This window comes from Psammomys obesus, unplaced genomic scaffold (assembly GCF_907164565.1).
Source record: "Psammomys obesus unplaced genomic scaffold, mPsaObe1.curated_primary_1811, whole genome shotgun sequence".
NCBI lineage: Eukaryota > Metazoa > Chordata > Mammalia > Rodentia > Muridae > Psammomys > Psammomys obesus.
Window position 1 is genome coordinate 12812155 of NW_026592510.1, and position 27155 is coordinate 12839309.

General features: G+C 43.1%; 1 protein-coding gene across 3 annotated transcripts in view; it reads left to right on the forward strand.

Moving 5' to 3' along the window:
• Positions 1–27155, forward strand: part of Pip5k1b (phosphatidylinositol-4-phosphate 5-kinase type 1 beta) — a 268382-nt gene that overhangs the window by 196436 nt on the left and 44791 nt on the right. For all 3 annotated transcript variants that reach the window (XM_055613852.1, XM_055613854.1, XM_055613853.1), the window contains exons 8-13: positions 2988–3199; positions 4609–4692; positions 4851–4899; positions 6865–6949; positions 16924–17079; positions 20410–20554. In XM_055613852.1, the coding sequence (XP_055469827.1) occupies positions 2988–3199; positions 4609–4692; positions 4851–4899; positions 6865–6949; positions 16924–17079; positions 20410–20554 (731 nt within the window). The remainder of the gene's footprint in view (positions 1–2987; positions 3200–4608; positions 4693–4850; positions 4900–6864; positions 6950–16923; positions 17080–20409; positions 20555–27155) is intronic.

The window sequence follows — 27155 nt, forward strand, 5'->3', positions numbered from 1 at the left end:
ATAGGAAGGTGGTAGCTAAACTTGACTTCTGAGTTGCACGTACACAAAAGCTTGTGTGCTACTCTGAGGGGCTGACTTAGCAAGGTCATCTTCATCACATGTCCCTCTGCTCTGCTGCCCCAACCTCTCTACCAAGACTGCTGACATACTTGCCAGTACTTCCGGTATGTATTCCAGTTGTACTTCTGACTTTAAATGGTTCCTCAGAGAGAAGGAAACATCACAGTTCGTCAGTAAACAGCCTTCCTGCATTCTAGCCTGATTCCAGTTTTCCGTAGCTCTGAGAAGGCACTTGTGTTTCTGTGGTAGCTTGTGTTTGGAATAGTAAATGTGCAGAAACAGAACCCACCGACCATAGTGACATCTGACAGACTTTCTGGAAATAAATGTGCACCTGCGTGATGAACTGGACTGGGTTTGTAGGCATTGCTCACTCTTAAAGCTCATGCATGGTATGCTTCTGGCAGATAAATTAGTTCCTTTAAATGAAGTGTCTGGGAGGATGTGAATGATAAGTGTTTTTGCCCCTAATTGATGCAAATCCCAAAAACGTGATTAGAAAGTCATAGCTTTTAAAGGAATCAGAACTTGCCACCACCACCACCCCCAGGACACTAAAACCACACCCATGAATGTATTTGAATTCTTGTTGGACTTTTAATGAACTCAGAATTGGAACTCCATAGGTATTTGCTTCTAGGGATATGTGCGTTTTCCCAAACTAGCATGGATTATGGGTTGCAATGAATCATGAGTCTTGATAGCAGTAATTGAGTAGTTACTTTATAGGAGGAAATTTCCTAAGCATTGTCATATTCAATTTTCACAAGCACTGGATGTAATAAGCAATGTTATTGTCACAATTTTATGAATAAAGAGACCCACCTAGGGTCATGGGACTTATGCTCTTTACCCCTCCCCCCAGCTCCTTATCTACCATTGTCTCTAAGAAGGAAGCTATAGTCCTGATGAATATGAGCAGAAAATTCATGGCAGTGATGAACTGCCTCTTGGGCTATCTGGGTTGGGATTTTTCCCAAACTATCATTTCAGTATGGTTTAGAAGCAGGACTGAGACCGTACAGTCCTTGTTTCTGTGTGAACGACATCAGCTTGCATTAGTATTTATTTTCAGAGGCTGAGCCCATGGCCCCCTGACACAAAGCGGTCTTGTTTTCCGTGGTGCCCACTGCTTTGTGGAAGGTCAAGGCTGCAGTAGTGTGCCTCCATGAGAACTGACTGCCCTGGGCCAGTGAACAGCCATTACTCAGCCCTCCCACGTCCTCCTCCCATGCTGACGTTAGGGGCGGCTGGTTCTGCATGACTATAAGATCATACCCGGGTCTCTGGAAATATAATTTCTATGTCCCAGGCCTCTCAAGTAATATGATTCTAGTCTCAACTGTTGTCTGTCTCTGCTCTAAAAATGTGACTAGCATATCAAAAAATGAAGGGTGAGTCGTCTGTGGCTATAAACATGGTAGCCATGTTTATGTAATATTCTCCAGTCTTTGTTTCATCCCTAGTGCTACTCAAAAAAAAAAAAAAAAAAAAAAAAAAAGAAGAAGAAGAAGAAGAAAGAAAAGAAAAATTGAGGGATAAATTCTCTAGAATAACTTACACTTCTCTACAGCCTATTATGTACTTAACACTAATGGCAAAGATGACTGAGACTCAGGAACTGGCAGGTTTCAAAGACTACATATATCCTCCTTCAGGAAGCCTTCCTTTCTCACCTAGCCTCCAGGAAGCTGCATCCACAAGTATTCTCCTTCCCATCCAACTCCCTCTTGAAAGCTTCCCTCTTTCAAATAGCATGAGTATCTGCTCTAAAAACACTTAAGTTGGGAGCTGGAGAGATGGCCTGGTGGTTAAGAGCACCAGCTGCTCTTCCAAAGGACCGGCTTTAATTCCCAGCACCCATATGGCAGTTCACGATTGTCTATAATTCCACTTCCAGGTGATCTGACACCCTCATACAAACATACATGAGGGAAGAACACCAATGTACATAAAATGAAAATTAAAAAGGAAAAAAACCACTTAGGCTTAAGGGAAATGAGAAGCATGAAGAATTCTTGGATTTTGATCCTGCATTGGCCAAGGACCAGGGTCAGGCCTTCATTTCCTGAGCATCTCTGTGTGAAAATGGCGGGTATTACAACAGCCTGTGGTCCAGAGAACTCACTCACACTGGTAGAAAAGGAGCACGTGCCTCCTGACCAGGCACTTCCTGTCTAAGGCTGGTTCCAGTGTGTATGTCTCCCAGAGATGGTCCGAGGCGTGGTCACCTAGATCTTGTGACCTTCACAGCACTGCCTTCTCTTTTGTCTGGCTACACCGAGCCGTATTTTAATTCCTTCACCTCCCCACTGTCTACAGAGTGGATCAATTAAGCCCTGTTATTTGTTGAGATCCTAAATTTTACAAAGACCTGCTATGGGGAAATGATGGGCAGCGTTGGAAGACCGGCTTTAAGAAAGGTCATCACTAAACTCAGCAAGATCAAATGTGGGGAAGAAAATAGAGACAGAAGCCGAGGGCGCGCATGCACGCTTACAAGGCTGGGTAGTGGTTTCTCTGTTTGTGCTGATTAGGAGTGCGAATGGCAAATTCCACCTTGTGGATCTGTCACTGACGAGCTGTCTGTGACCGAACTGATTCTTTCATCTTCCATGTTTTTCGTCTGTATAACAGAGACAGCAGTAATACCCAGCTCATAGGGCTGTTCTGAGGGTTGAATCCAAGGGAGGAGTGTGGCACCTGGCAAATCCTTTAGATTTGCATAAAAATTTCATTCTCCCACTGCCTAGGCAGTCCTTCCTGCTGGTGGCCTCACAGTAACTAGGAGTGCTTTGGTTCTGATGTTGTTCTGCCTGTCTGCCTCTCGATAGACACGTGCAGGTGTGGTTTGTCTGCTGCCCCAGAACTCTCAGACTCAAAGGCTCTTTGGGGTGACCGACCTCCTGGGTCTCTTCCTTCTTCAGGTGCTGGAAAGCTTCAAGATCATGGACTACAGCCTTTTGCTAGGCATCCACATCTTGGACCATCCCCTCAAAGACAAAGAGGAGGAGCCCCTACAAATCGTTCCGGATGCAAAGCGACCTGGGATGCAAAGAGTCCTCTACTCCACAGCCATGGAATCCATCCAGGGTCCAGGCAAGCCTGCTGATGGAATCATCGCAGAGAATCCAGACACGTAAGTGATGCCACACACCCGTCCTGATTTGGGAGGTACCCCAGTCCCTGGGTAGTTATATACAATCAGCTCCCGACTGATGGCGCTCTGGGAATAGATTCCTGGTTGGAGATAAATGACTTAAACCAGCTTCATTTTGCTTTATCTCTAAACAACTGGATAAGTGGCAGTGTCTCAAGTTTGTATCAATATTTCACCCACATGGTTTCTGGTTTTAGATACTTCCTTATAAACAACAACAAAAACAACAACAACAAAAAAAAAAACACTGAAAATGTTTATCTCCTCATTTGCTCCACATTCAAAACATCTCCCAGAAGAGGGAAGAATGAACTCTGGATTTCAGTAAACATGTACTTAAACAAGCACGTGATGGGAATGATATTGACACTTCAGAGCTGTTTATCTGCATAAGGGGGATTCTGTTGGTCTTACCTTTGTACCCTGGCAGATGTTATCTCTCCCCTTGGCCAGATATGTTAGTAACTGCAGGCTTCATTTGCACATGTAGAATGCATATTTGACAATAGAAACCATTACCACCTCAGAAGATCGTTGAAATGGTTGAGTCATCACATGTGAGCTTGCTGAGCCGGGAGACAGAGGAAATCACTTCCTAGAGCCATAATAGGCTGTTTTCTATGCTTCTCAGGCAATGGCTAAGCCAGGCGCACATTTTTTCTTTCATAAAGAAAACTAACACATAGTCAGTCTTTGTTGAAACCTTTGCTTGCAATTCCATCTAACTATTCAATACTCCATTGAACAAATTATTCAAATTTGTGAAATGCTATACCGCTATGAATCACATTGTCATTGATGTGAGTAAAGATTCCATATTAGAAAATGTAATATTCAAGTTATAAAACTGCTAACTCCAAATAATCTTTTCAGGTTAATACATACATGCATGCATACATACACATATGCCCTGCAAAAATGTATCCCAAGAATTAATTTTCCAAATTTTCTTCTAGACTCTTGTGTAATGCAGGCTGACCTTGAACTTTCTATGTAGCCAAGAGTGGCTTTGAACTCCTCATTCTTCTGCCTCCTGTGTCTGCCACTGTGCATGTGACTTTATGCAGCCCTGGGGATGAAACCCGGGGCCTCAGGCATGGTAGACAGGCTCTTCTGCAACCCTAGTATTGCTTTTCTCACAGAGCAGTGTTTTACAGTGCTCTAGAAATCCTTTCTGTGCTCAGAAATGACTTTGTAATTAGATTCTTGCCACCCAGCCCTTCAGATGTGACAGCTATGAAGTTATGATCCTTTAAAGTGATGAAAACTCATGGCAATAAAGGAAGAGGTAGTCTAAGGCTCTTAGTGTTTTCAGTGTATAATTAGCAATGAATTTTTGCTTTCTGTGCTTATGCTATAAAATATTTTCCCCTTTGCTCTACCCACAGAATGGGAGGCATTCCAGCTAAAAGCCACAAGGGAGAAAAACTGCTTTTATTCATGGGCATTATTGATATTCTCCAATCATATAGGTGAGAAATTTGGGGAAATGATCTTTCATTATTTCAAATGTAATCAAAACAGGTTTTTTGTTTTGTTTTGTTTTGTTTTGTTTTGTTTTCTGAAAGTTCACCCAATAAGAAAAGTTTTGCATTTTCAGTATTATTTTCCCCATCTTTTTCCTTTTTAGGTTAATGAAGAAATTAGAACATTCCTGGAAAGCCCTCGTTTATGACGGGGTGAGTGACCTGTGTTTTGTTAAACTGTAGATACCTCTAGTCCTGCTGAGGCTGTCACTAGACTCAGAGGAGAGCAAAGGTCTTCCCATGCGGAGAATCTGAATCTGAGGCTCCGATCTAAGAACAAGACCACATACATTTGAACAGCTATTCAAATAAATGGCTTCCAGCCCAACAGCCAGGTAGAGGAGAAGGAAACAAAACAGTGGTTGTTTCTATGTGGAATGCAAAGGTTCCCTTTGTAAGGTGAGGAGTGAGGCACAGAAAAACGTCAGGTGGAGAAAACACCAGATCAAGGATTCCTCTTATGAAAAAAAATCAAGGTCAGTTAATTTTAGGTCTCCCAGCTGAGACAGATAGGAACCTCACAGCACCTTGAATGCAGAAGGTAGATGCCAAATATCCCAAGGTCATTTGATGTTTTCAGAGATACTTTCATTCCATTACCAGGTCAGTGATCTGGTCTCACATTAGCAAAAAGGCCCCAACCTTTCTATGTCTTCCAATCTTTAGTTTGGTTGTAGGAAAGAGATCTGTACTTGTTATGCATTTGTAAAACCGTAAGATAATCAAGACTTAGTTTCATTTGTTTACAAATGTATTATTTAGACAGGGTTTTTTTCAGACCAAAGATAACAATAATAGAGGGCCTTTAAGGCAAGGACTGAGTGTCAATCATCCATGGATTCCTCACTCTGTACCAATATTTGTAAATCATGGCATCTGCTGTGAGAAGCTGTCCACGTAGACAGAAACTGCCAGTGCCATTGGGAGGTCACATGTCACACCAGAAACAAATGTCTCCAGATCCCCAAGGGCCTGCTCAGCCTTCCAAGTGTGCCTGAAGCGTTGTGCCCTTTTAACTTCCCATTGCAGAATTACAGATGTTTCTAACTCGAAGTACAGAGATTCATGGAACAGTGTGTTCATAGATGAAGGAATCCCTGAGACATGGCTGTTCCCAGTATCACACAGCCCATTAGAAACAAACTTCACACCAGGTGCAGATCTCCTGACTTCTGGCTCAATACTCCCTGAAGCCCACTGCGGACCCTTCACAGGGTCTACACTTGAACTTTTAGAAATTTCACTATTGAGATTCAGAAACCTACATTCAAAAATGAGCCTCTACCAGATGAACATAGAGAATCAGCTCCTTCATCCGTGCTCTTTTCTGGATTATTATAAAATGACCTGACCGTCCTAAGGACTCCTGCTGAACATGAGAGGGACCCGGCCCTTTAATTCAACCCAGTCCTGTGTGATCAGTAGCTAATGCAGTGTAACCTCAGCCTTCTTGCCTTGTTACCTAGGGATGAGCCACACTAATTTAAATGTCACCCTTATGCTCTGTGTGTTTCTGTTCCTTACACTGCGGCTGAGAACTGGGCTCCCTGCGAAGTTGCAGATGTCCCGAGCTGAAAGTGCAGATACCTCCTACACTGCTGTACTCGAGACAAGTGCCACCTTCACCTTCATTCTAAATGCTGCTCGGATTGCTAGTTGTGTATCAGGAAAAACAGCATCTAAGTTCCCCGCCTCCCCCGGTGCCCTGGTGGTGTTGACAGGATGGACACATTTTATTTATGAAGCAGAGTCCTTTGGCTGTCTCCCCTGTCCCTTCATGCTTCATTTTATGTTTGTTTGTTTGTTTGTTTGTTTGTGAGACAGGGTTTCTCTGTGTAGCCTTGGCTGTCCTGCACTCACTTTGTAAACCAGGCTGGCTTGAACTCACAGAGATCTACCTGCCTCTGCTTCCTTGAGAGCTGGGATTAAAGGCGTGTGCCATCATGCCCTGCTGACTCTCTTCCTCTTGACTGAGTCTTACCAGCTGCTCCCAGCCCTTCTGGTCCTTCTAATTCTTGGTCATGTTTTATTTAAGACCTTGGCTAACTTTTCCTAACTTGAGATGAACATCAAGAGGCAGACCTGTCATCTTTTTTTTTTCTTTCTTTCTTTTTTCAGGATACCGTTTCAGTTCATAGACCAAGTTTTTATGCAGATAGATTTTTAAAGTTTATGAATTCCAGAGTTTTCAAGAAGATTCAAGGTAAGGGGATTAAAATTTCTTGGTTGTAGCACTTGTTACTGATGTCACCATATATCTGTGGAAAGTTTTTGTTGGAAGAGTTGGAATTTTTTTTTTTTTTGCAGTGGTAATAATGACCAATTATGATTAAGTATCATGATTTAATGATGCCGTAATAACTGGCCCATTTTTATGTTAAAAAATATACAGGCTGGGTGTGGGAAGAAGCTTAGTTAGTAAAGTGATATGAAAGTATGAGGACCTGAGTTCGAACCCTTAGCACCCCTGTAAAAAGCAGAGCACAGTATAATCTGTGCACTAGTGAGGAGTAGACAGTAGAGTACTGGAACTTGCTGGCCAGTCCATAAACTTCATGTCCAATGGGAGGCCCTTTCTCAAAAGAATAAATAAATAAGGTAGAGAGTGATGGGGGAAGACGCCCAGCATCAACCTTTTGGTCTCCACATGCACACGTGTGAACACAACACACAATATACAGTTAACAGATTTATTTATGTGTTGCCTTTGGCACCCATAGTTTCGAGAAGAAATCAAAGAGAAAAGAGAAGAACCTTCATGACAAATCAAAGCACACATGCTAACAGGCATAGTGGCACATACCTATAATCCCGGCACCTGAGAAGCTGAAACAGGAGGACTGGAAGACCCCAGACCACTGTTGGGTATACAGTGAGATCCTGTGTCAAAAAGAAAAAAGTAAAACTCACACAATCCCACACATGGTGGGAAGCTACAAAGGCAGGCTCAGGGTCAAGTCTATAGATCAAAAATTCTCACATCAAAAATTGAAGAAAGCCCCTATGGGTTTAGCTCCGATGTGGTGCTTGCCCAGCAGACACAGCTTTGAAAAAAAAGAGAGAGAACATTCTCAAATCAGTATGCTGCCTTCATTCCACAAGTGCTTAAGTTACTAGAACAAACTAGGCCCAAAGCTAATAATAATTATTTTAAATCAAGGTGTTACATGGCATCTTATTTATCTTTATACTTAGGGGAAGTTTTCTATGTGCATACTCTTAGTGTTCAAACTGTGGAAAGTGGAGAATAAGCATATTATACACACATTGCTATTTCATCATTTAATTAGTCTGTGACTCACCTTCATAACGAGAGTCAGAATAAGTTAGTCAACCCCAAAATCATGATGTTGGTAATTGTAAATTTTTTCTTATAATATTTGCTGCAGTTTGAAAATGCAGATGAAGCCATGATAATTACTTGCAAGCCCTCTGCCCAGAGCTGCCTAGGTACTAAGAGGTTGATGCACTTCCTCCCAATTTTCACTTTTGTGCTTTAGTGCATTTTTATAAAGCCGATAACCAACAAAGTGTGTGACTGCCGTGTGCAAGGTCCAGGTTTGATTTGTCACCGCACGTAAAAAGAGGGTTTCTGCTCTCTGATTTTTGCATAGCATTATAATAGAAATCGTTTCTCAAATCCTTGAATATTCCAGACATCGTTCAAAGCTGAAATGCAGCCTGAAAATTATAGGGGTGTGCCGTAATCTGCTATCCACTCCTTTAGGGATTGGTATTTGCATCATTTCTCCTCTCCCTATGTCTAGCTAATATTTTTTATGATCACAGTTCCAGATAAATGCTGTGTCTAAACTGGGACTGTTTACTTGGGATAGAGTTCAAGATGTGAATATTAAATATACATAACTGTAGAGAAGCCAAGTACAGCCCTCAGCCTCCAGTAGGCTTTTTAAATCATGCCACTGTGATAAGAAAATGTTACCTGATTGTTTTATTTTTCTCAAGTACTGGTTAGGGTCAAGTGTTTCTCATGATTTGTCGGTCATTTGTAACTCCTTTGAGAATTAGGCTACGTAGTATCTGACCACTTATGTTGAGTGTTTATTATTTTTCCGAATAATTTACATAAGCTCAACATTTATATAAACCTTCATCTTATTATTCAGCCTTAAACACAATTGGTTGTCTCATAAAAATTAGTGTCAAATTGAGACACACACACCCCCATAAATTAAATTTTTCTGCCCAAGGTTTTCCTGACCTAAGATAGACCATAAAGTACTGTTTATTCAGATTGCAAGTCTCTTGTGTTCAGGTTTGTGGCTCATAATTTCCAAGATTTTCTACCTCTCTTCCCCCTGGGCCAGTACTTTATAAAAGGACATAGCCCTTTAATGCTACACACACACGCACACTCACTCTCTCTTTGTCTTTCTCTCTTTGTCTTTCTCTCTTTCTCTCTTTCTGGAAGAGGAAGTCTTCTCCCAAAGCCTCCTCACTGTGGTTGCTGGTTTTTTTTTGTTTGTTTGTTTGTTTCTTGTTTGTTTTTATCTCCCCTTAATGAGGTAGCAAATAAACCTACATCATAATTGGTGGCTTCTTCGGTTCCAAAAAATACAGTATGTGTCACAGACTTCCCCAGTCTCTGAATTATCATGCTTTTAATGTAATAAGTCTTATTTACTTTTTAAAAGATTAATTTTTTTCTATTTAATGTGTACTAGTGTTTGCCTGCATGTTTGTGTGTGTGCTGTGTGCATGCAGTGCTTACAGAGGCCAGAAGAGGGAGTCAGAACTCCTGAAAGTAGAGTTAACAGATGATTGTGAGCCATCACGTGGGAACTGAGAACTGAACCCGGGTCCTCTGCGAGAGCACCAAATGCTCTTAACCCCCGAGCTCGCTCTCCAACCCCAAGACTTACTTCTTAACTTTTTCTCATTTTGAGTTATTTTTTATAACAGTTTTGTTAAGGTATACATTACATATTGCGAAATGCACCTCTTTAAAGTGTGCAGATTTGTGGGTTTTAATATATTCACTAAGTCATCCAGTCATCACAGCTGTCTAATTTTAGAACATTTTTATTACCACCCATTAGTAATCACCATATTCCTCTCCTTCCCAGCATTTCTTTCTGTCTCCATGGTATTAACCGATTTAGGAAACGTCATAGAAACCAGTAGTGGATGACTTGTATGTGTGACTTTCTACATTAAATAAAGTTATATATGTTGTATCATATATCGGCACTTTATTTTTCCACTCCTGAGAAATATTCTATTGCATGTCACATTTATTGATCCTCAGTTGAAAGCTAATTTCCAGCTTTCTGGCTTTTATGAAGACTCTTCCTGTGAAAGTTCACGTATGAGGATCTGTATGGGTGTATATTTTCATTTCTTTTCTGAAGGTACCTAAAAGTGAAATTGCGTGATAACTCTGCAAACTTTTCCCAAGCATCTGCACCGTCTCACTGTCCCACTGACGACCGTCGAGAGCCTCGTTCTCTACCTCCTCACCTGCTGGTTCTCTCTCAGCTCTGCCATATTGGTGTGTGTGGAGTTGTGACTCATTATGCTTTCGGTTTTTTACTCTCCAAAGACAAATAATGTTAAACATCTCATTTGTTCACTGGCCATTTGTATATTCTCAGATTCTTGGCCCATTTTTAATTCAGTCATGTGCGTGTTGCTGTTGAACTTTTGAAATCTCTTTATATATTCTGGACACAAGCCTGTTATCAGAAACATGATTTCCAAATTTTGTAAGTTTTCATTTGGTATTTTTGTCGGTGTCCTTTAAAGAACATTTTTTTTTAATTTGGATATAGTTCCATTCTCTCTTTCTCCCCCTTCCCTCACTGCATTTGATGTGGTATAGATATGTATCACCTCCCCAAGGTCTTATTTCCTTTTAATAGTCGCACAGTTTCACCTCTTACAATTAGGTCTATGAGGTAGGATTCCTCTTTTCTCATTTTCTCACTGTATTTCCAGTTCTTCCATCACTGTTGAAAAGCCTGTTTTTCCCATGTTGAATTGCTCTGGTGCTCCTGTTGGAAATCGATTAACACAGTTGTATGTAAAGATTTGTTTCTGGACTCTCGTCCCATCTTGCTGATCAGTATGTACTCCCTTATCCAAGTCCCCCCCCTCCCCGCCCCAGTGCTTGTATTTCAGCTGTCTGTTTTGCATTCAAGAATCACGAGTCATTCACCTGTTCTTCCCCCGCTCATCCGTGCTAGTCTGGGCCCTTAGTATTTCTACATGGCTTTAATAGTCATCTGGTCAGTTTATGTTTTCAAAAGGAAAGCAGCATTTTGGTTTGGGTTGATTCTGTGGACCAATCTGGGAAGCTCTGCCATCTTAATAATATGATGGCTTCCATTCCATGAACATGGGCTGTCTTTTTATTTAGGACTTAATTCATTTCTTTTTTTTTTGTATTTGTATTTTAAGCATAGAGGTCTCAGTTTTGCTCAGTTAGTTGGTTAACAGTTGATTTGGAATTTTGTTGTTCATTTGTATGCAAACTTTTAAACAGAAGGAGTGTATTTTTTCCAGTGCTGGAAACTGAAGTTAGGGCCTCTTGCGTGCTGGGCAAGTGTTCTATCACTAAATCTACGTCACCAATTCTACTTCATGCAAATCTTTAAAATTCTTTTCCTGGTCCCTGTGGTACTTTTTTGATAGATGAAATGGGTCAGAATCTAGCTTTGTTTTTCCCGAGTTCTTAACAACATGCTCAGGACCATGCTTCTGCTTGGGCAGTGGGCACCTCATCATGGTTGCCGGTGTCCTGTTCTGTCACAGTAGAAAAGGTGATTTCGTCCTCTGCCTTCCAGTGAGCTAACGTATTCCAGGTCCGGCTTGTTTCTCTCATAAATTTCACTTGCTTTATTTGAGTCTTTTATTGGATGTAAGCTGTACAGACCTCGCACCCAGGGCAGGAATGGGGGAGGCCTGCTGTGTGCATTTGGGAAGGGCTGCAGGATGCTCCACATGGATGGTGGGTCTTCTTAGTGTCTTCAGCAGATCCTCCTAGAGATTACCTTCACACAAAGGTGGTTTTGCCCATCCATCCTTGGCCAGCACCATGCCTAGGTCTTCAGTCCACTCCTCCTGTGACTGAAAACAACCCCTCAGTGCCGCATCTCTGTGCCTCTCCTGTGGTGCCTTTCTCCTCTTGAGAGCTGTGCACACTTGCAGGTGTCTCGTTACCTTGTTTCTTGTCACTAGCGAGCACACCCCAGTTGGATGCCGATCCTACCACTCCACCGAAATTTTCCTCTTGCAGTTGCCAGTCAGCAGCCTCCTCCAAGCTATTTAACAGCTTTCAGCCTGTTGTTTTGTTTTGATCTCTGAAGCATCGGAGACTACTAGCCATACTCTTGTGAAGTGCGTCTTCACTGTCCTTCATGATTCTGGACCCTTCTGCTTCGCCTTCAGATTCTCATGCTCCTCTCTGGTGACCTTAGGTGTCTCTCCAGCTGTGCCTCAACATTATATGTGCACGTTCCAGATGCGGGCCAGAACTTTGTCTCTCCCCTTTATATATTTCTCCCTGAGTAACTTCCCCATGCCCATCACGGTCCCTTACCTTCTGTGGGCCTATCCCATAATCTGCCACATCCCCTTGCCTCTCCAACCCTCTCACACTCCATGATTTTTTTTTTGAGCCCACCAAGTTCATAGTAGAAGTTGGTTGCCCCCCGCACAGAGCCTGCCTCTTTTCCTGAATCCACATCCCACCATCAGCCACGGCAACCCACCCAGTAACCCAGACCACTAATACGTCCATCATGCCGTGGCTCCGCCCCACGTAGCCACTCACCAACGCCCGCAGCCTTACACTCGAAAACATGAGGAGGCCACTCCTTCTTGCGTGAGGCCACTGTGGACGTAATTTGGGTTTTTTATGAAATTTTTTTGCCTGAAATATATTCATATAGCCCCCTCCCATAAAGGTCCGTTTGTGCCCAGCTGTGTCCCTATACAATCCAGTCCCTCTCTACAATGCAGCCAGAAGAATGAGCCTGACATACAGCTCTACTCTCTCTAACTTCCCATTCAAACTGTTTTACAACAAAAATAGTTATTATAAGTTTGGGAGACGGAAACTTCCATAGGGTTCCTTGACTACAAAGCCCTTCACAGAGCTCTGGTGTCTACTGATGATGTGGCCTCCGGCCCTGCCCTGTGACGTTGCTTCTCACCAACCCCACCTTATACACCCTCTCTTCTTGGCTCCAGCAGCTCGGAACACTTTAAGTTATTGTTTGACGAGTAATACGATGAATGGGTGAAATGTTCACTACCCACCACCATTTCAAAAAGATGCAATTTAATCGGTACGCTTGGGACTTTACAACAAAAGTATGTTTCATCAGTGATGGCTAAAAGCCCTAAGGCTTAAGGACATAACTTCGTTATGAGTTAAGATCCTGTACCAAGAAAAGAGCACTGGTCTTCAGTCTTCAAGTATCTTTTTTTGTTCCTTTTTTGTTTTGTTTTTATTTTTTGGCCTTCTGCCTTCTTCTCCATTCATTCCACCCTTCTAGGCATTAATATCTACAAAATTCCTATATTTTCTAGAAGCATTAGTCACCATTGTGTTAAAAACTTCTCTGAAATTCTTTGCCCAGGTAACCTGATACATTTTCTCATATCTTCTAAGGGTATACCAGTTCTTCCCCAAAAGGAGTTTTAGGTAGGAAAAGATGTTCAAGTCCTGTAGTGTTAATGCAGAGATCACAGGAAGACAGAAAAAAACATCTCAAGGAGAGGAAAGAGCCCATGCAAAGGGCTGGGGGTAAGAATAAAGATGGGGAGAGGTTCAGGAAAGGCAGATGGTTGAGCTGAAAGTGGTCAGATCTAGAGACAGTTGAGTGGCAGGACAGGCTGGAGATGGGCCCAGGTGCCTGATATCAGACATGGTTTAGCTCAACGGTTCTCAATTTGTAGGTCCAACCCCTTTGGGGGTTTGAAGAACCCTTTCATAGGGGTTACTTAAGACCACTGGAAAATACAGATATTTACATTACAGTACATTACAGTTATGAAGTAGCAACAAAAATAATTTTATGGTTGGAGGTCACCACAGCATGAGGAGCTGTTACAAAGGGTCACAGCATAAGAAAGGATGGGAGCCACTCGTTTAGCTAAAGACACGCTCAGGGAAGGAGTGGGCCATGGAAACCAGATGATAGATCCTGCTGGGTAGATGTCATGGGGCACATACTTAATGCCAGCATTCAGGAAACAGGGGCAGTCAGATCTCTGTGAGTTCAAGGCCAACCTGGGCTACATAGTGAGTTCTAGGACAGCCAGAGTTACATAGAGAAACCCTGTCTATAAATAAATAAATAAATAAATAGATAAATAAATAAATAAAACCTCAGACATCCCTAAGGCATTCAGTTTTCAACCAGATGCAAGTCAGTTTAGGTTGAAAATGGCAAGGCTCATATGTGGACTGAGGAACTCACCATTTAGGCAAAGTTGTTAGCTCTTGCTCCAGGTATTCTGTGGTCTTGGCAAAGGTTTGTTGCCAGGGGCCCCTCTGCTGTCTTTCTCATTTCACACCCCCAGGCTGACCCTCCTGAGTGTCTTCCTCCACTGTCCCTCTTTTGCCCGCTCCAGTCACCTTACACTGCCCATGTCCTCATTCTCTGAGCTGGGTCTCGGCGCTGAGCATCAGCATCTGAGTAAGAACAGTGGAGAAGGAAAGCAATGCTCAGACCGTCTGCTCTTAGGGTAACTTTGTATCTTAAAAATTAGTAAGGACCCTCCCCCCAAAGAACTGTCTACGTCTTACAGAAATCTGAATTGGGAAAAACATATTATGAATTACTGATTCTTACCACTTCACAATAAAAACTTATTGGGGTCTAGCTGGGGAACTTGTCCCACAGGCATCCCCCTAAAACCTAGGTAAAGCCAGATGCAGAAGTAAGCATCTGAAATCCAGGCACTCCTGAAGGGAGATGGAAAGCAGAAACGTGAGGTCCCTGGAAGCTCTCAGGCCAGCTAGCCTTGGATACTCACAGGGCAGCAAACAAGAGGCCCCTGCATCTCTGTCATGGTAGAACAGCAAGTACTGACTCTTACAAAACAAAATTTTAACATAAAAACAATTGTGGTGATAGTTATGCTTCCTAAAACAAATAGTGAGAGAGTGGCGTTTCTTAGACTATTCTGAAACTCTGAGTATCTGTCTTAGTTGAGACTATTTGAAGCTTTGCATCTGTTTCTGAATTCAGCCTGTGAGGACAGCACAGTTCACTCAACCTCTGGAAAACTCATATCGCTTTCATATTCCTATAAAAATAGTTCAACCTTGTAGTTCACCTGAAGTGTCAGGGACCCCTAGTAGTGTCCAAACCATAGCTCTTATTCTCTGACTTAGACATAAAAAAAATAAAATTGCTCTACTTAGAAATCTAAAGATACTATAGCAAAGGGCAGGAATGTGTCATCATTCATAAAAGATTAACGAAAGTAGGGGGAAATGTTACAGCAGACACCAGCATGTGGGTAATCGCTTCCACCTGCACAGTGAACACTGCCTGACAGAATGCGGAGCGAAGGAAAACCAGTGTTCTTGGTCTATTGAGTTATCATTAAAATCAATTGTGAGTAGCCAGGGGGAATGGCAAGACAGCTGTTTGAACATCCAAAATTTCCTTTAGGTTCACATAGCTATGCTCACGCATGCACACACACATACACACACACACCTTAACCAGAAAATGGAATTCTAAGGAGCTAGAAAATCAACCATTAATTCATCAGTGAAGAAAACAAGAAAGGCCCCTGAGGTTCACTCTCTAACCCTGTGAACTGGAGCGAGCCCACTCCTCTGCCTCTCTGTTTCTAAGCCTGTAAAAAGGTCCAGCCTCCCTTAGACATTTCAACAATTTGAGATATGCAATGTGAGTGTTGGCCTCCAGACTAAAGAATGCCCTAGACCATGAATATCACTTATCATGATGATGATATTAATATAAAACTGCTTGGGGAGAGCTAAGCCTTCCCTGCCCTGGAAGCAGGGAGATTGCCCTCTGTTCTTCCCTCATTTGTAAATCCCAAAGTCCTTCTCCAATTAATCTCTTGAAACCTGTCCACAGAAAGCCCTAATGAACCATGCAATCCAAACTCAGGCGAGTCCCAAAGCTAAACATGGTGACTAATCCAATTGCTGTCAGCTCACCCCTTTAAGCAAACCTCCAAAGGGCTGCTGCCAGTAACAAGTTCAGGGGAAGCATGAACAGGTTTCGGCTTCCCTCTTTCCCCCCTCTAATGAAATTCTCTAGCAATATTCAGCCAAGAAGAGTTATTGTACAAAAGCATGAGCATGAGTGGTGAAGATCAGTCTACAGCTTAAGCAGCTCCGACCAAAGGGTCCTCTATGAAACCACAGGCTTTGGCAAACATGATACTTGGGGAAGTACATTTTCACTGGCTCAGGGTGCCCAGCATGCTACTCAGATTGGAGACCACCGCTGCCATTCTGACAGAGATGGGAGAGAAATATACATCTGACAAGGCCACAGAGAAGGAGTTTCAGTGGAAAATCACAAAGAAGCAATCGGAAATAACTTGGCTAAGTTGGGCAACATGCATATACGATTAAACACTGGCACATTTAGAAAGTCCCGGTCCCCGGCTAAAAAAACTGGGGTCATGAGAACTCTCTGAACTACACCATCTGTACTTACCAACTCACCCAGCTCCCAGCATAAGAAAAACAAGGAGGAGGAGGGGCAATTCTTTAGCAAAAACAAAAAACAAAAACACGAAGTTCACCTCAAATAAGACTATTTCCAAATCCAAAGACAGTTCAATTTAGAATATTTTTCTTAAAATCAAGCCATTTTGAACAAATAATAAAGCCCAAAACACAAACTCTTTAATCTCTTTCTCTCCATATACATATATATATATGAGCTTTTGTCTTCTATACTCAGATTATGTCTAAAATATTCACTAACAAATAGAATATTAAATTTAGAAATCTGAATCTGATTTTTTTAAGTTTCGTTTCTTTAGTTCTGTGGTTGTTTTAAAACAGGATCTCAGTGTGTAACCCAGGCCACCCTCCAAAGCCCTGCTGCCTCAGCCTCCTGAGTGCTGGGACTGCCACTGTGCCCAGCCCCACTGTGCTCACCACCCCACTGTGGCCGGCTTTAACGACTACTCCTCCTTGCTGTCCAGTTCTGAAGGCCTCACCCTCTAAGAAGCGGTGCAACTCGATCGCCGCGTTGAAGGCGACCTCCCAGGAGATCGTGTCCTCCATCGGCCAGGAATGGAAGGATGAGAAGCGTGATTTGTTAACCGAAGGACAGAGTTTCAGCAGCCTGGATGAAGAAGGTAAACGTTTGCGTGCAGCTTTTCTAAAACAGAAAAACTCTAGTAAATTCTGAGTCGTATAAAGTCACAGAAGAAAAATCAGAGAATACATGCTCCAAGAGGGAGTCTATAAATAAAATTTTGTTAGGACTACACAGAGAACAATAAGTTTACATAGATATGAAATACTATATAAACAACGCATGATATGATTTATTATAAAAATAGCAAATACCAAGATATTTAAAGAAAACCTCTATAAGACACCTATTTAGTGGTGACAAATGCTAGCATATTAGTGTATGTTTTCCTAAATTTTCTTCTTGTGTGCAGCACAGACATGTACATGCAAATGCACCTATGTGCACACGTATGTAATGACATAATAATCCTCTTTATTTAGAGCGGCTTTAGTGAATTTAAATAAATGTTAGAATTTGTTTATTTAGTATGAATGCAGATGCATTGCGTGGATAAGCAGAGATTGGTGCGGACTCTTTGTACCTTCTTTAAGAACTGTGTGTTCTGGCTGTTTGATGATGCCCGGTAGAGCTTGTATCTTTTTCTCTCTCTATGCTGGCTAGGACTGCTGATACAGTGATGAACAGAAATGATAACTCTAGGCAGCCTTACCTTGTCCTGATGTTAAAGATAGTGTTTCTAATGGTTCATTGTTTAAAGTGAAGCTTGTTGTATTTCATATCAGTTGTCAGAACAAGGAACTTTCTTTTCCTATTTCTAATTTGCCAAAAAGTTATTAGCCAAACAAATTTTTATTAAACACTTTTCTCTATCTGCTGAGTTGATACTTTGAATTTTCTATTTTAATCAATAAGGGGAAGTTGTGTGTGTGTGTGTGTGTGTGTGTGTGTGTGTGTGTGGTGCCAAGACAGGGTTTCTCTGCGTAGCCCTGGAACTTGCTCTGTAGACCAGGCTGGCCTCGAACTTACAGAGATCCGCCTGCCTCTGTCTCCCGAGTGCTGGGATTAGAGGTGTGTGCTGTGGCACCAGGCTTCTCTTGTTTTTTTGGCTAACAACAAATGTAGACTTTTTTTTTTTTAAGTCAGTATGTGCTTTATAAAATCTCCAAAGTGTCTCTTACTTCTTAGAGAAGATTCAAAACTCCTTATAGATACCTTCCTCCCCTCTGAGTCTTCAGAACAGATTGCTATCCCTATCCTTTTCTATCTCAGCACTTGCAACCATGGACTAAATTGAATTCCTTTATCCTATTCTTATGTCTAGAGTTACTTCAAGGAGAGTTAATGAATTGCCTATGGTGGTTAATTTAAACTTGGTGGGTCCTGGAGTGATCTAGGAGAGAAACCTCCGGGCATAACTGTAAAGAATTGTCTAGATTAGTTCAACTTCTGGACATGCCCATGAGAGAGTGTCTTGATTAGGTTAACTATGGTGGAAAAGACTCACCGTAAAATTGGGTGGCACCATTCCGTAGGCTTTCATCCTGGGCTGCATAAAAGTGAGAAAGGTAGCTGAGCATACACACCCATCCGTGTCTGCATCTTGACTGCTGATGAATATGCCTAACTACCTCAAGCTCCCGCTGCCATGGCTTCCCCACCACGGTCGATGACACCCTGGAACTGTGAGCCAAAATATAAACAAACCTTCCTTTCTTGAGTTGGTTTTGTCAGGTTATTTTGTCACAGCAATAGGACAAGTAGCCAGGCCATTGCCTTTGGGCCTCTCTGTATTGATGACAGCAGTTTCTGTAGATTCCCATCCCCTTCCTCTAAGGTGCCTTCTGTTGGCCCCTTCCTCAGCAGGCTGCCCGATTTCTAAGAACACACAGGAAGTTACGGATGTCAACAGTTTGAGTAACAGGACAAAATTTGTTTTCTTAAATAACTCTTGTTTGAATAGGCACTTTACTTTTGGTTTGGTTTTGTGTGAATTAAAATCTTGTTAAGTTTCTAGGCTGGCCTAGAACTCACAACTGGCCTATCTCAGGCTCCCATGTAGCTTTAGTAAAATTAAATATACTCCACTGTTTCCAGGATGCCTGGAAACAAAGGAAGTAGCACACCTGTTATGTGATGTACATCTGTAGTGGGGTGGGGGATTTTTTTTCACATGAATTATTGGACCCATTGCTTACAGATTTTATGTACCTAAACTTCAGAACCAAAGTTCAGTATTTCCTGTCCCTGCTCCATTTTTCCTCCATGCTGTTCCCTCTACCTCATTAAATGTACTCCTCCAAATCCAAAATTCAGGGACTGGAACTACATGGTGATGGGGTACTTGCCTATCATGTGTAGAGCCCTGGATTCAGCCCAAACTACTACTACAAATAATAATAATCATCATCATCATCATCATCATCATCTCATCTGACAATGCCTAGTGGGGCTATTTTTCCATTCACACAGTGAAAATACATCATTTGGGAGCTTTTGTTTGTATCAAGCAATGTCAGAAACAACCCAAGGCTGCACTGTATTCATTTACATTATTTCAGCTCAGTTTGGAGAAAGAGAAAGAATTCATAGAAGCCAGCCAGTGGTGGCACATGCCTTTAATTCCAACACTTGGGAGGCAGAAGCAGGCAGATCCCTTTAAGTGTGAGAGCAGCTTGGTCTATATTGTGAGTACCAGGACAGTCAGGACTTTATAATAAGACCCTGTCTCAAAAAACACAAGGAAAAAAAATCCATATGGATGCTGAATGGAGAACAGGCCCAGGTCACTGCTGAGCCTGAAAGGGTCATCCTTCCTGACAGTGGAGGCTCTGATGTAAATACTTTCTTTGGACTCCTAAATTTTTCAATAGAAAGAAGAACTTTCTCACTTTTATAAAGGCAGCCTTGCTATCAAAAGAGGATGTCAAGAAGAGCCCCCTGAATTCTTTGCAGAAGTCTGTGTGGGCTCGATTGGGATGAGGTGCCACAGGCTGTCGCTCTGTTAAAGGGCTTGTTTGTGTCCCTTGAAGTCTGCTTCTTACATGGGAGGGCAAAACCCATCCTCTCTGTTTATGCATCTGCCAGTCATCCTTTTAATCTCTGCCAAATTATCTCCTTAAGCTCCCAAGAGTTTTTATGCCATCATTTTGAAAGAGTCAATCACTTTATTAGGTTTTTAAAAGAGCATCTCTAATATCATTTCCATAAGCCATTTTGTAGCTTAATGTCATTTCCTTTCTGTTTAACCTGTTTGCAAGCAGCTCTTTTACATTTCTGTTGGAGTTCAGAAGAGCACAGTTAATTCTTAATTTCATTTGCAGCCTGAAACATAAAATGAATGCTTGTGACTCATTTAAGTTATTACAGAGCTAAAGAGGCAGGTATCTGTGAGATTCACGAGTGCATGCGTTTGCTTTCTCTCCTCCAGCCCTGGGATCCCGCCACAGGCCTGACCTGGTACCCAGCACCCCATCGCTGTTTGAAGCCGCCTCCTTAGCGACCACAATATCGTCATCTTCCTTGTATGTCAATGAGCACTGTCCACACGACAGGACTACGCTTTATTCAAACAGGTAACACTCAGTGCTACGAGCTTGCCAGTCAGGCTGTTACTCTGTCAACCTCAGGCCTACAGCAGTACCTCTGAGTTTGTCTTGCAGCCAGACATGCCTGTCCTTGCCTCGTGTGTAAGGAAAAGGGCATGCTTTCTTTTTGCTGTCGCAGAAACGAGTTTTCAGAAAAATGCTGTTGTTTCCATTTGCAATTAATCATTTTGTTTTTGTAGAAATAAGTTGAAACAGCTATACCCTTGGCTCCATGCAAAAAGGCAAAGCTTTCATCATTTTTTATTTTAGGGGGAGGATTGCGCAAGCGCACATGGGTGCACACGCATGTGGCCATTCTCATGTATGAACGTGGGTCTGCATGAGCCTGTGTACAGATCTGTGAGATCAAAGGACAGCCTCATTCATGTCAGTCACCATTTTTGTGATGGGGTCTCCATTTTCCTGCTGCGTTAAGCAAGGCTAGCTGGCCCGGGAGCTGCCAAGAGTCTCCTGTCTCCCTCCCAGCTTGTGAGAGTAGATGTTCATGCTGCGAGTCAGCTTTTACGTGGACTCAGGAGTCAAACTCAGGTCCTCACATCTGCTTGTAGAGCTGAGTGCTTTTTACCCAGTAAGCCATGTTGGTGGCCTTTTACACACATACATCCATTCCTTTTTTTTTTTTTTTTAAGAGAGAGAGAAGGGCTCCTGTAGCACAAGCTAGCCTTGAATTCATGTTCAAGGTGATGTCATCATACCCAGTCACACCCATCAGTACTCTCTTATGAGTATATTTTGTTATTTGCTGACGCCGCTGGGTATTGAACCCAGGGCCTCAGGAGTCCTCAGCGAGCCCTCTGCCACTGTGCTACATACCATCACGTGAGTAGCTTCTTCAAAACAACCGCTTTGTACATATTGCTCATGCAGCTGCAGAGAAGTTTCACACACTGTTTTGTATATGAGACTTTAATGACTACGGTAAAAAGAATGTCGGTGGCTCTCAGAGCCACCACGCCTGTGAGTCCGGAGTTCGGCACGCTCTTTGACAAGTTAAAGTTTGGTGGTTGTATCTGCTTCTCAGTTGCATTCTGTGGCTCCGCCTTTCTCTCTTGGCTGCACAGAAGAGTCTGGGGTGTGGGGTAGCAAGAGCGGCAACACTCGCTCTGGAGAAGCAGAACATGGCGAGGCGGCTGGGCTTGCTTGGGGCTGTTTCACATGCAGAACCACCAGAAAGGTTCCCCTGCGGATGATCCAAGTCACTACGTAAACGGCGTTGGGTTCGGCCGGCTTTCTCAGCTTCAAGAATTTTAATGTCATGTATTATCGTTTAAAGTGAATGTGGGCCGTGAATCTTCACATTTGGCTTCTCAGTTAGTCAAGCCACGCTAAGTAGGGTACACGTGTGAGCTGTGTCCCATGAGTGTGAGCAGCAGTTCAGAGGGCAGTGGGAAAGTCACAGGGAGGTGTCAGCAACGTTAAGAACTGCTCTGATGTAACAGTAGTGCTTTTTTTTATAGCTTGCTACGGTGGTCATTATCAGGAGTATATAATCTGGTGCACTCTTGAATCATTGACTGAAATTTCCAGCACTAAGGGAGTTGGGGTTTTGTTGTTGCTTGGTTGTTTTTGATGCTGTTGTTGTTGATGCTGTTGTTGGGTGTTTTTATTGTTGTTGCTATAGCTGTTTGATGTCTCTTGGTAGAAGCTATTAAACTCCTGGGCATTTGCAGAGTTTCTTTGGGCTCCGGCCTCCTCCCGAAGCCGGCCAGCTCTTGTGGCCAGCTGGAAGTCAGCTACCTCTCCACGCCCTGTTGTCTCTGTACTGTCAGCACTGCACTCTAATTCTGAGCTTTCTTGCTGGTGCTAGCCAGCCTACAGATTTGGATGGGGGAAATGGAACAGTGAGCCTTCCGTCTATAATACTCTGATGTTCCCCCCTCTCTTTTTTGATGTTGGATTGCTGGAAGTTGTTTGTTTTGGCACTCTGCTGTTTTGTGTGGTATCTTTTACTTGAGCTATCATCAGTCACGGTTCAGTTGCAAGAACAAAAAAGTACTCCTTTGGAAGCAGAACGGAGCGGGGAGCTTGCTTACCATATGTGTAGGGAGGGTGGTAGGGAGGCATTGGTCAGTTTCGGTCGCTCCACTGAGCCCTCTGAGCCTGCAGCACTGCAGTATGGGTGGAACCAACCTCTCCCAGAGAGAACTAAGAAAGCATTTCTGAGATCCAGAATGTCCTTAGAACAAGCCAACAAAGAAACTCAACAAGAGAAAGCTTTACTCTTCTACTCTTCTTTGCATTTCAGCTAGTGAGGGAGAGCCCCAGGACCCTCCAGGCATCACCCTCTGCTCCATCCCCTTGCTGTTGCCAGCCTGCTCTCTTCCTCAAGGTGTTTCTGCTCTCAGCCTTGTTGTGGTCAAACACTGAAAGAGCCACCACATGTGTTTGCTTTTCCTTAGAGAAATCGTAAGGATCAGAGATTTGGGGATGCTAAAATCCCTGAAGAGAAATAATGGCCCTAGAACCCCTGGGAATGAGCATCCCTGAATGCTTAACCCACCATGCCCAGTCTTGCCTACTTAGCAGGGAAAGCCAACCAACAAACTACAAAAACATGTTCATATCATGGTTCCATCATTTTCTTTAGTGTGTACAAGGAATTTCTTGAATAAGTTGATATGATCCTAAGTCTCCTCTCTCCCTCTATGTTTTAAAGCCAAGTACCGACAGCCTAAGAAGAAAATGCATAGAAAAGGGAAAAAGAAAGTACATCAAATATTGACATTACAATTTACATCTGAGATTTTTTTTCCATTTCACTGTGAATCATATTTCTGTTCCAAGTGACCTGCTTTCTCATTTTAACATTGTTATCCTTGTCTGTGCTCCTATAAGCTATAAATACTTGAAGAAACTGCTCCCATCCTCTGTCTCTTTAGAGTCCTTAACATTGAATAGCACCCAGATAAGTCCACACCTAAATTATATATTGCAGTGGGAAATGGCTGCCTCTAGGATTCTTTTATTTTTAGAGGATGATTCTTTGTGACTTTTAAAGTTCTGTTGTTTCTTAGAATCCATTCCGCTTTGTTAAGTATGCCCCCAAATTCTGCTAGGAAGCAAAGAAAAAAGTTATAATGCCTTAAAAGTATAGATTTAACTGCTGACTGAGCGTATATATTCTTTGTGTGTGCGTGTGCGTGCGTGTGTGTGTGTGTGTGTGTGTGTGTGTGTTCATGTACATGTGCATGTGAAGCCAGAGGCCAGTAGCTGTCTGTCTTGACAGGGTCTGCCTGTCTTTGCCTCCCCAGTACGTAGGCTACCAATGTGTTCTGGCTCACCTGGCTTTTTACCTGGTGCTAGGAATCTGAACTCAGGTCCCCGTGCTCGCCTGGCAAGCACTTTACCAACTGCGCCATCTCCCCAGTGCCAGGGGTGCACCTGTAAAGGCCCTCCGCCATGATCTCAGGCTTGAGCGTGCAGATCACAGGAGCACAGAGACACGCCGTCAGCAGCCTGCTTCACCAGCGATCTCAGGTGTGGAAGTTGTGAGTTTCTGGTACTTGAATTTTCCTTTCCTGTGAAGATGTCTGTTCTTTTAAAGGAGGTGTAAGTTGAGCACTAAGAACTAGAGAGGCGAAATGGGTTTTATCTCAAAACTAAGAGCAATTCAGCTTAATGTTGTGAAATAAGTTATGTACATGAATATTCATTCTCTCCATGATTTCCTGCACAGTCGGGCACAGAGCTGTGGCTCTGATGATGCATACAGATTTTGAAAGCTCACTTCATCCCAATGCATCTGTGCTCTTCCATCACAGACCCCCTTACCAGCATGTCTGTCTCAGATATTTGCTTGTGTTTTGCTGGTGGCTATCTCCAACAGCTGGTCCACTTTAACAACATGGAGTTTTCGAAAAAGAGCAAACACCATTGGAGAAGCAACTGGCCACCTATACATGGGAGGCCAGCTGGCAAAACCACCCTAAGTGCTGTGTCCAGCATCTAGATTTCAGGCTGACCCAGAAGACCTGACAGCAGTTCTGAGCCCTCTTCTTCATGCCAGAGCTGCCAATGAGCTGATTCCTGTAGCAAGTCTCCTCCTGGACCCCAGTCCAGGACTGTTCAGCACCCATGAGTGATACCCTCTAAATGCTAAATCTTCAGTCTGGCCTCTCCAGATTTTTTGGGCTTTTCTGCTTCTTCCTCTGATGTCTTCATCCTTGCAGACAGGCTGGCTTACTCCCCTGCCTCAGGTGCTTCTCTTGCTTTTTCACCATAATAAATTACAACTTAGACCTTCAGCCCTCAAATTGTCACTTCCAACTGATTTACTTTTGTGTGTCACGCTTTCCCCATCTGTAAGAGGTCCTCATTTATAATAAGTAAATTATACCTGAAGAGGAAGGTTAATTCAGAACATGGCTGTTCTGGCAAGAGATCTGTGTGATCGGGCTGGAATACAACCATGCCTTTAATCCAGGAGACAGAAGCGAGCAGATCTGAGATGTAGGCCTAGGTTAGATTGTATGAAGGCTAGACGCTTCCAGGACGAGGCCTAGGTTAGCAGACAGAGACAATAAGCCACCGAGACAACAATTGAAACAGTTGAATAAAAGCTCAATTTACCTATACCTAGGCCCAAAAAGGTTGCTACAAAGATGAGCTGAAATAATGGTCACACAGCAATTATATGCCTCCTGGCTCGTGCCACCATCAAACCAAGCACTTCAAGGCTTGACCACCTTGTAGCTTCCTCCTAAGTTCCATTGTAAGAGGCAAGAAAGATGGCACTTGACTATTTAGAGGCCAGTCAAGAAAATGGAAAACCCACTAGGAATTTTAAAGCAAGTTGATTTATAGCGTACAGGAAAGCTGGAAGGGTAGGGAGGGAGAAGTGGCAGAAACCCAAGGAATCTCCATAGGAACCAGCTCCCAGTGTCCCTGCTACCTGGTACCTAAGGCCACCTTTCAGGCAGGGACGGTGAAAGATGACACCAGCTGAAAGAGCTCACATAGTGGCAGGAACACAGCCAATACCCAGAGACAATGCACGTTTTCTCCCAAGGAAGGAGAAAAATGAGGGTGAGGGGAGCCAGGGCCTTCTGTCCTCGCCTCCTCATCTGTGTCCCGCTACATCTCAACTGGCAGGACCTGGCAAAGAAAACTCCTCAATGCAGGTTGCCCTGGCATGGAGGCCCTAGAGTTGCAAAGTACAGTGCAGACCAGATACGAATAACAAAAACAAGCAAACAAACAAAAAAACAGGTTATTGTAACGCCTTTAAGGGGGGGCAAAGAAAGGGAGAGAACTGCAAGGATCAAAGCTTTACAAAGGAGAGTGCATACAAAGAACAGGAATCCACTTCAATGCCTATGAAATGGAGCCTGTTTATTAACATGCCGGTGTAATAGAACTATGTAAAGTAGCTGCAATTTTTCTAATGATCTGTGCAATTAGAGACTGTCTGGCTTTCCCAGGTGCTGTGCTAGAGTGAATGCTGGCTGTAAATGCCCTCTTGACTAATTCCAGGCACACGGAATAGACAAAGCAGTGTTTGAGCTCAAGAATTGATCAGGGAGGTCTGGGGCACCTGAGGAGCCCAGGTGAGGCTGCAGACACACTGTGGAGGGGGAAGAGCTTTCATGCTCATCCTGGCTGCCGAACCTAAGGCCCTAACCCATCTCATCAAGCTGGTTCACTACAGGCTGGCAGTAATCCAGCCTGGAGCAAGTACTCCAGCAAGGAAATACCGTGTCCATAATACCTTCCGAGAAAGTAGAGCGCCAAATAAAAGTTCAGTTCACATTCCCAATGACCATGAGGCAAAGCCTTCCCAAGAATATGTTAGGAAAAGGACCTCGGTGGCCATGCTGGGCCTACCAGGGGCTCTGAGGGAGGCCTCATGTGGCACTTCAGCTTTATCTGTGGCATGTAGACCACATCAGACCCCGACAGAAACTTCACAGTGTGTTTGCCTGTTAGTTTTGCTTCTCCTGTGTCCCCAAAAGGCTAAAGAAGAACCATGGATTTCCAGCATGTCTGCTGCACCTGGATTTTACCAGATGGCTGCCTTTTTTTTTTTTTTTTTTTTTTTTTCTTTTCTTTCCTTTTTATAAACTATAGAACTGCTCCTGAAGTGATTGGCTTTTCAGATGGTCCCTCACAGATATCTGCATGGGCAGGAAATTGAAGTGAATTTTTCACATACATGACATTTTATGAATAATTTAGGGCTCAGATGTAATTTGAGAAGAATTCTCTTCTTTTGCAGGATTGAGGCATGGCATTATCTCTAGGGGCCTTTCATATATTAGTAAGATACTTTTCGTGGATCCAATTTGTAGATAAACCATATTGCCAAAAAGGAGGAGGTGTGGATGGTGACTCTGTGGCCAGACTTTAGATATCCTAACTTGTCTGTGGGAGGGAGAGAGAGCGTGCGTGCACTTGGGGATAGAGCTAGAGACTGATCAGTGATTAAGAGTACCTTTTGTAGAGGACTCAGTTTCAATTCCCAGCACACTTTCAACTCCAGGACCTGATACCCTTGGCCTCTCTGGACACCTGCACCCTCTTAAACACACACACACACACACACACACACACACACACACACACACACACA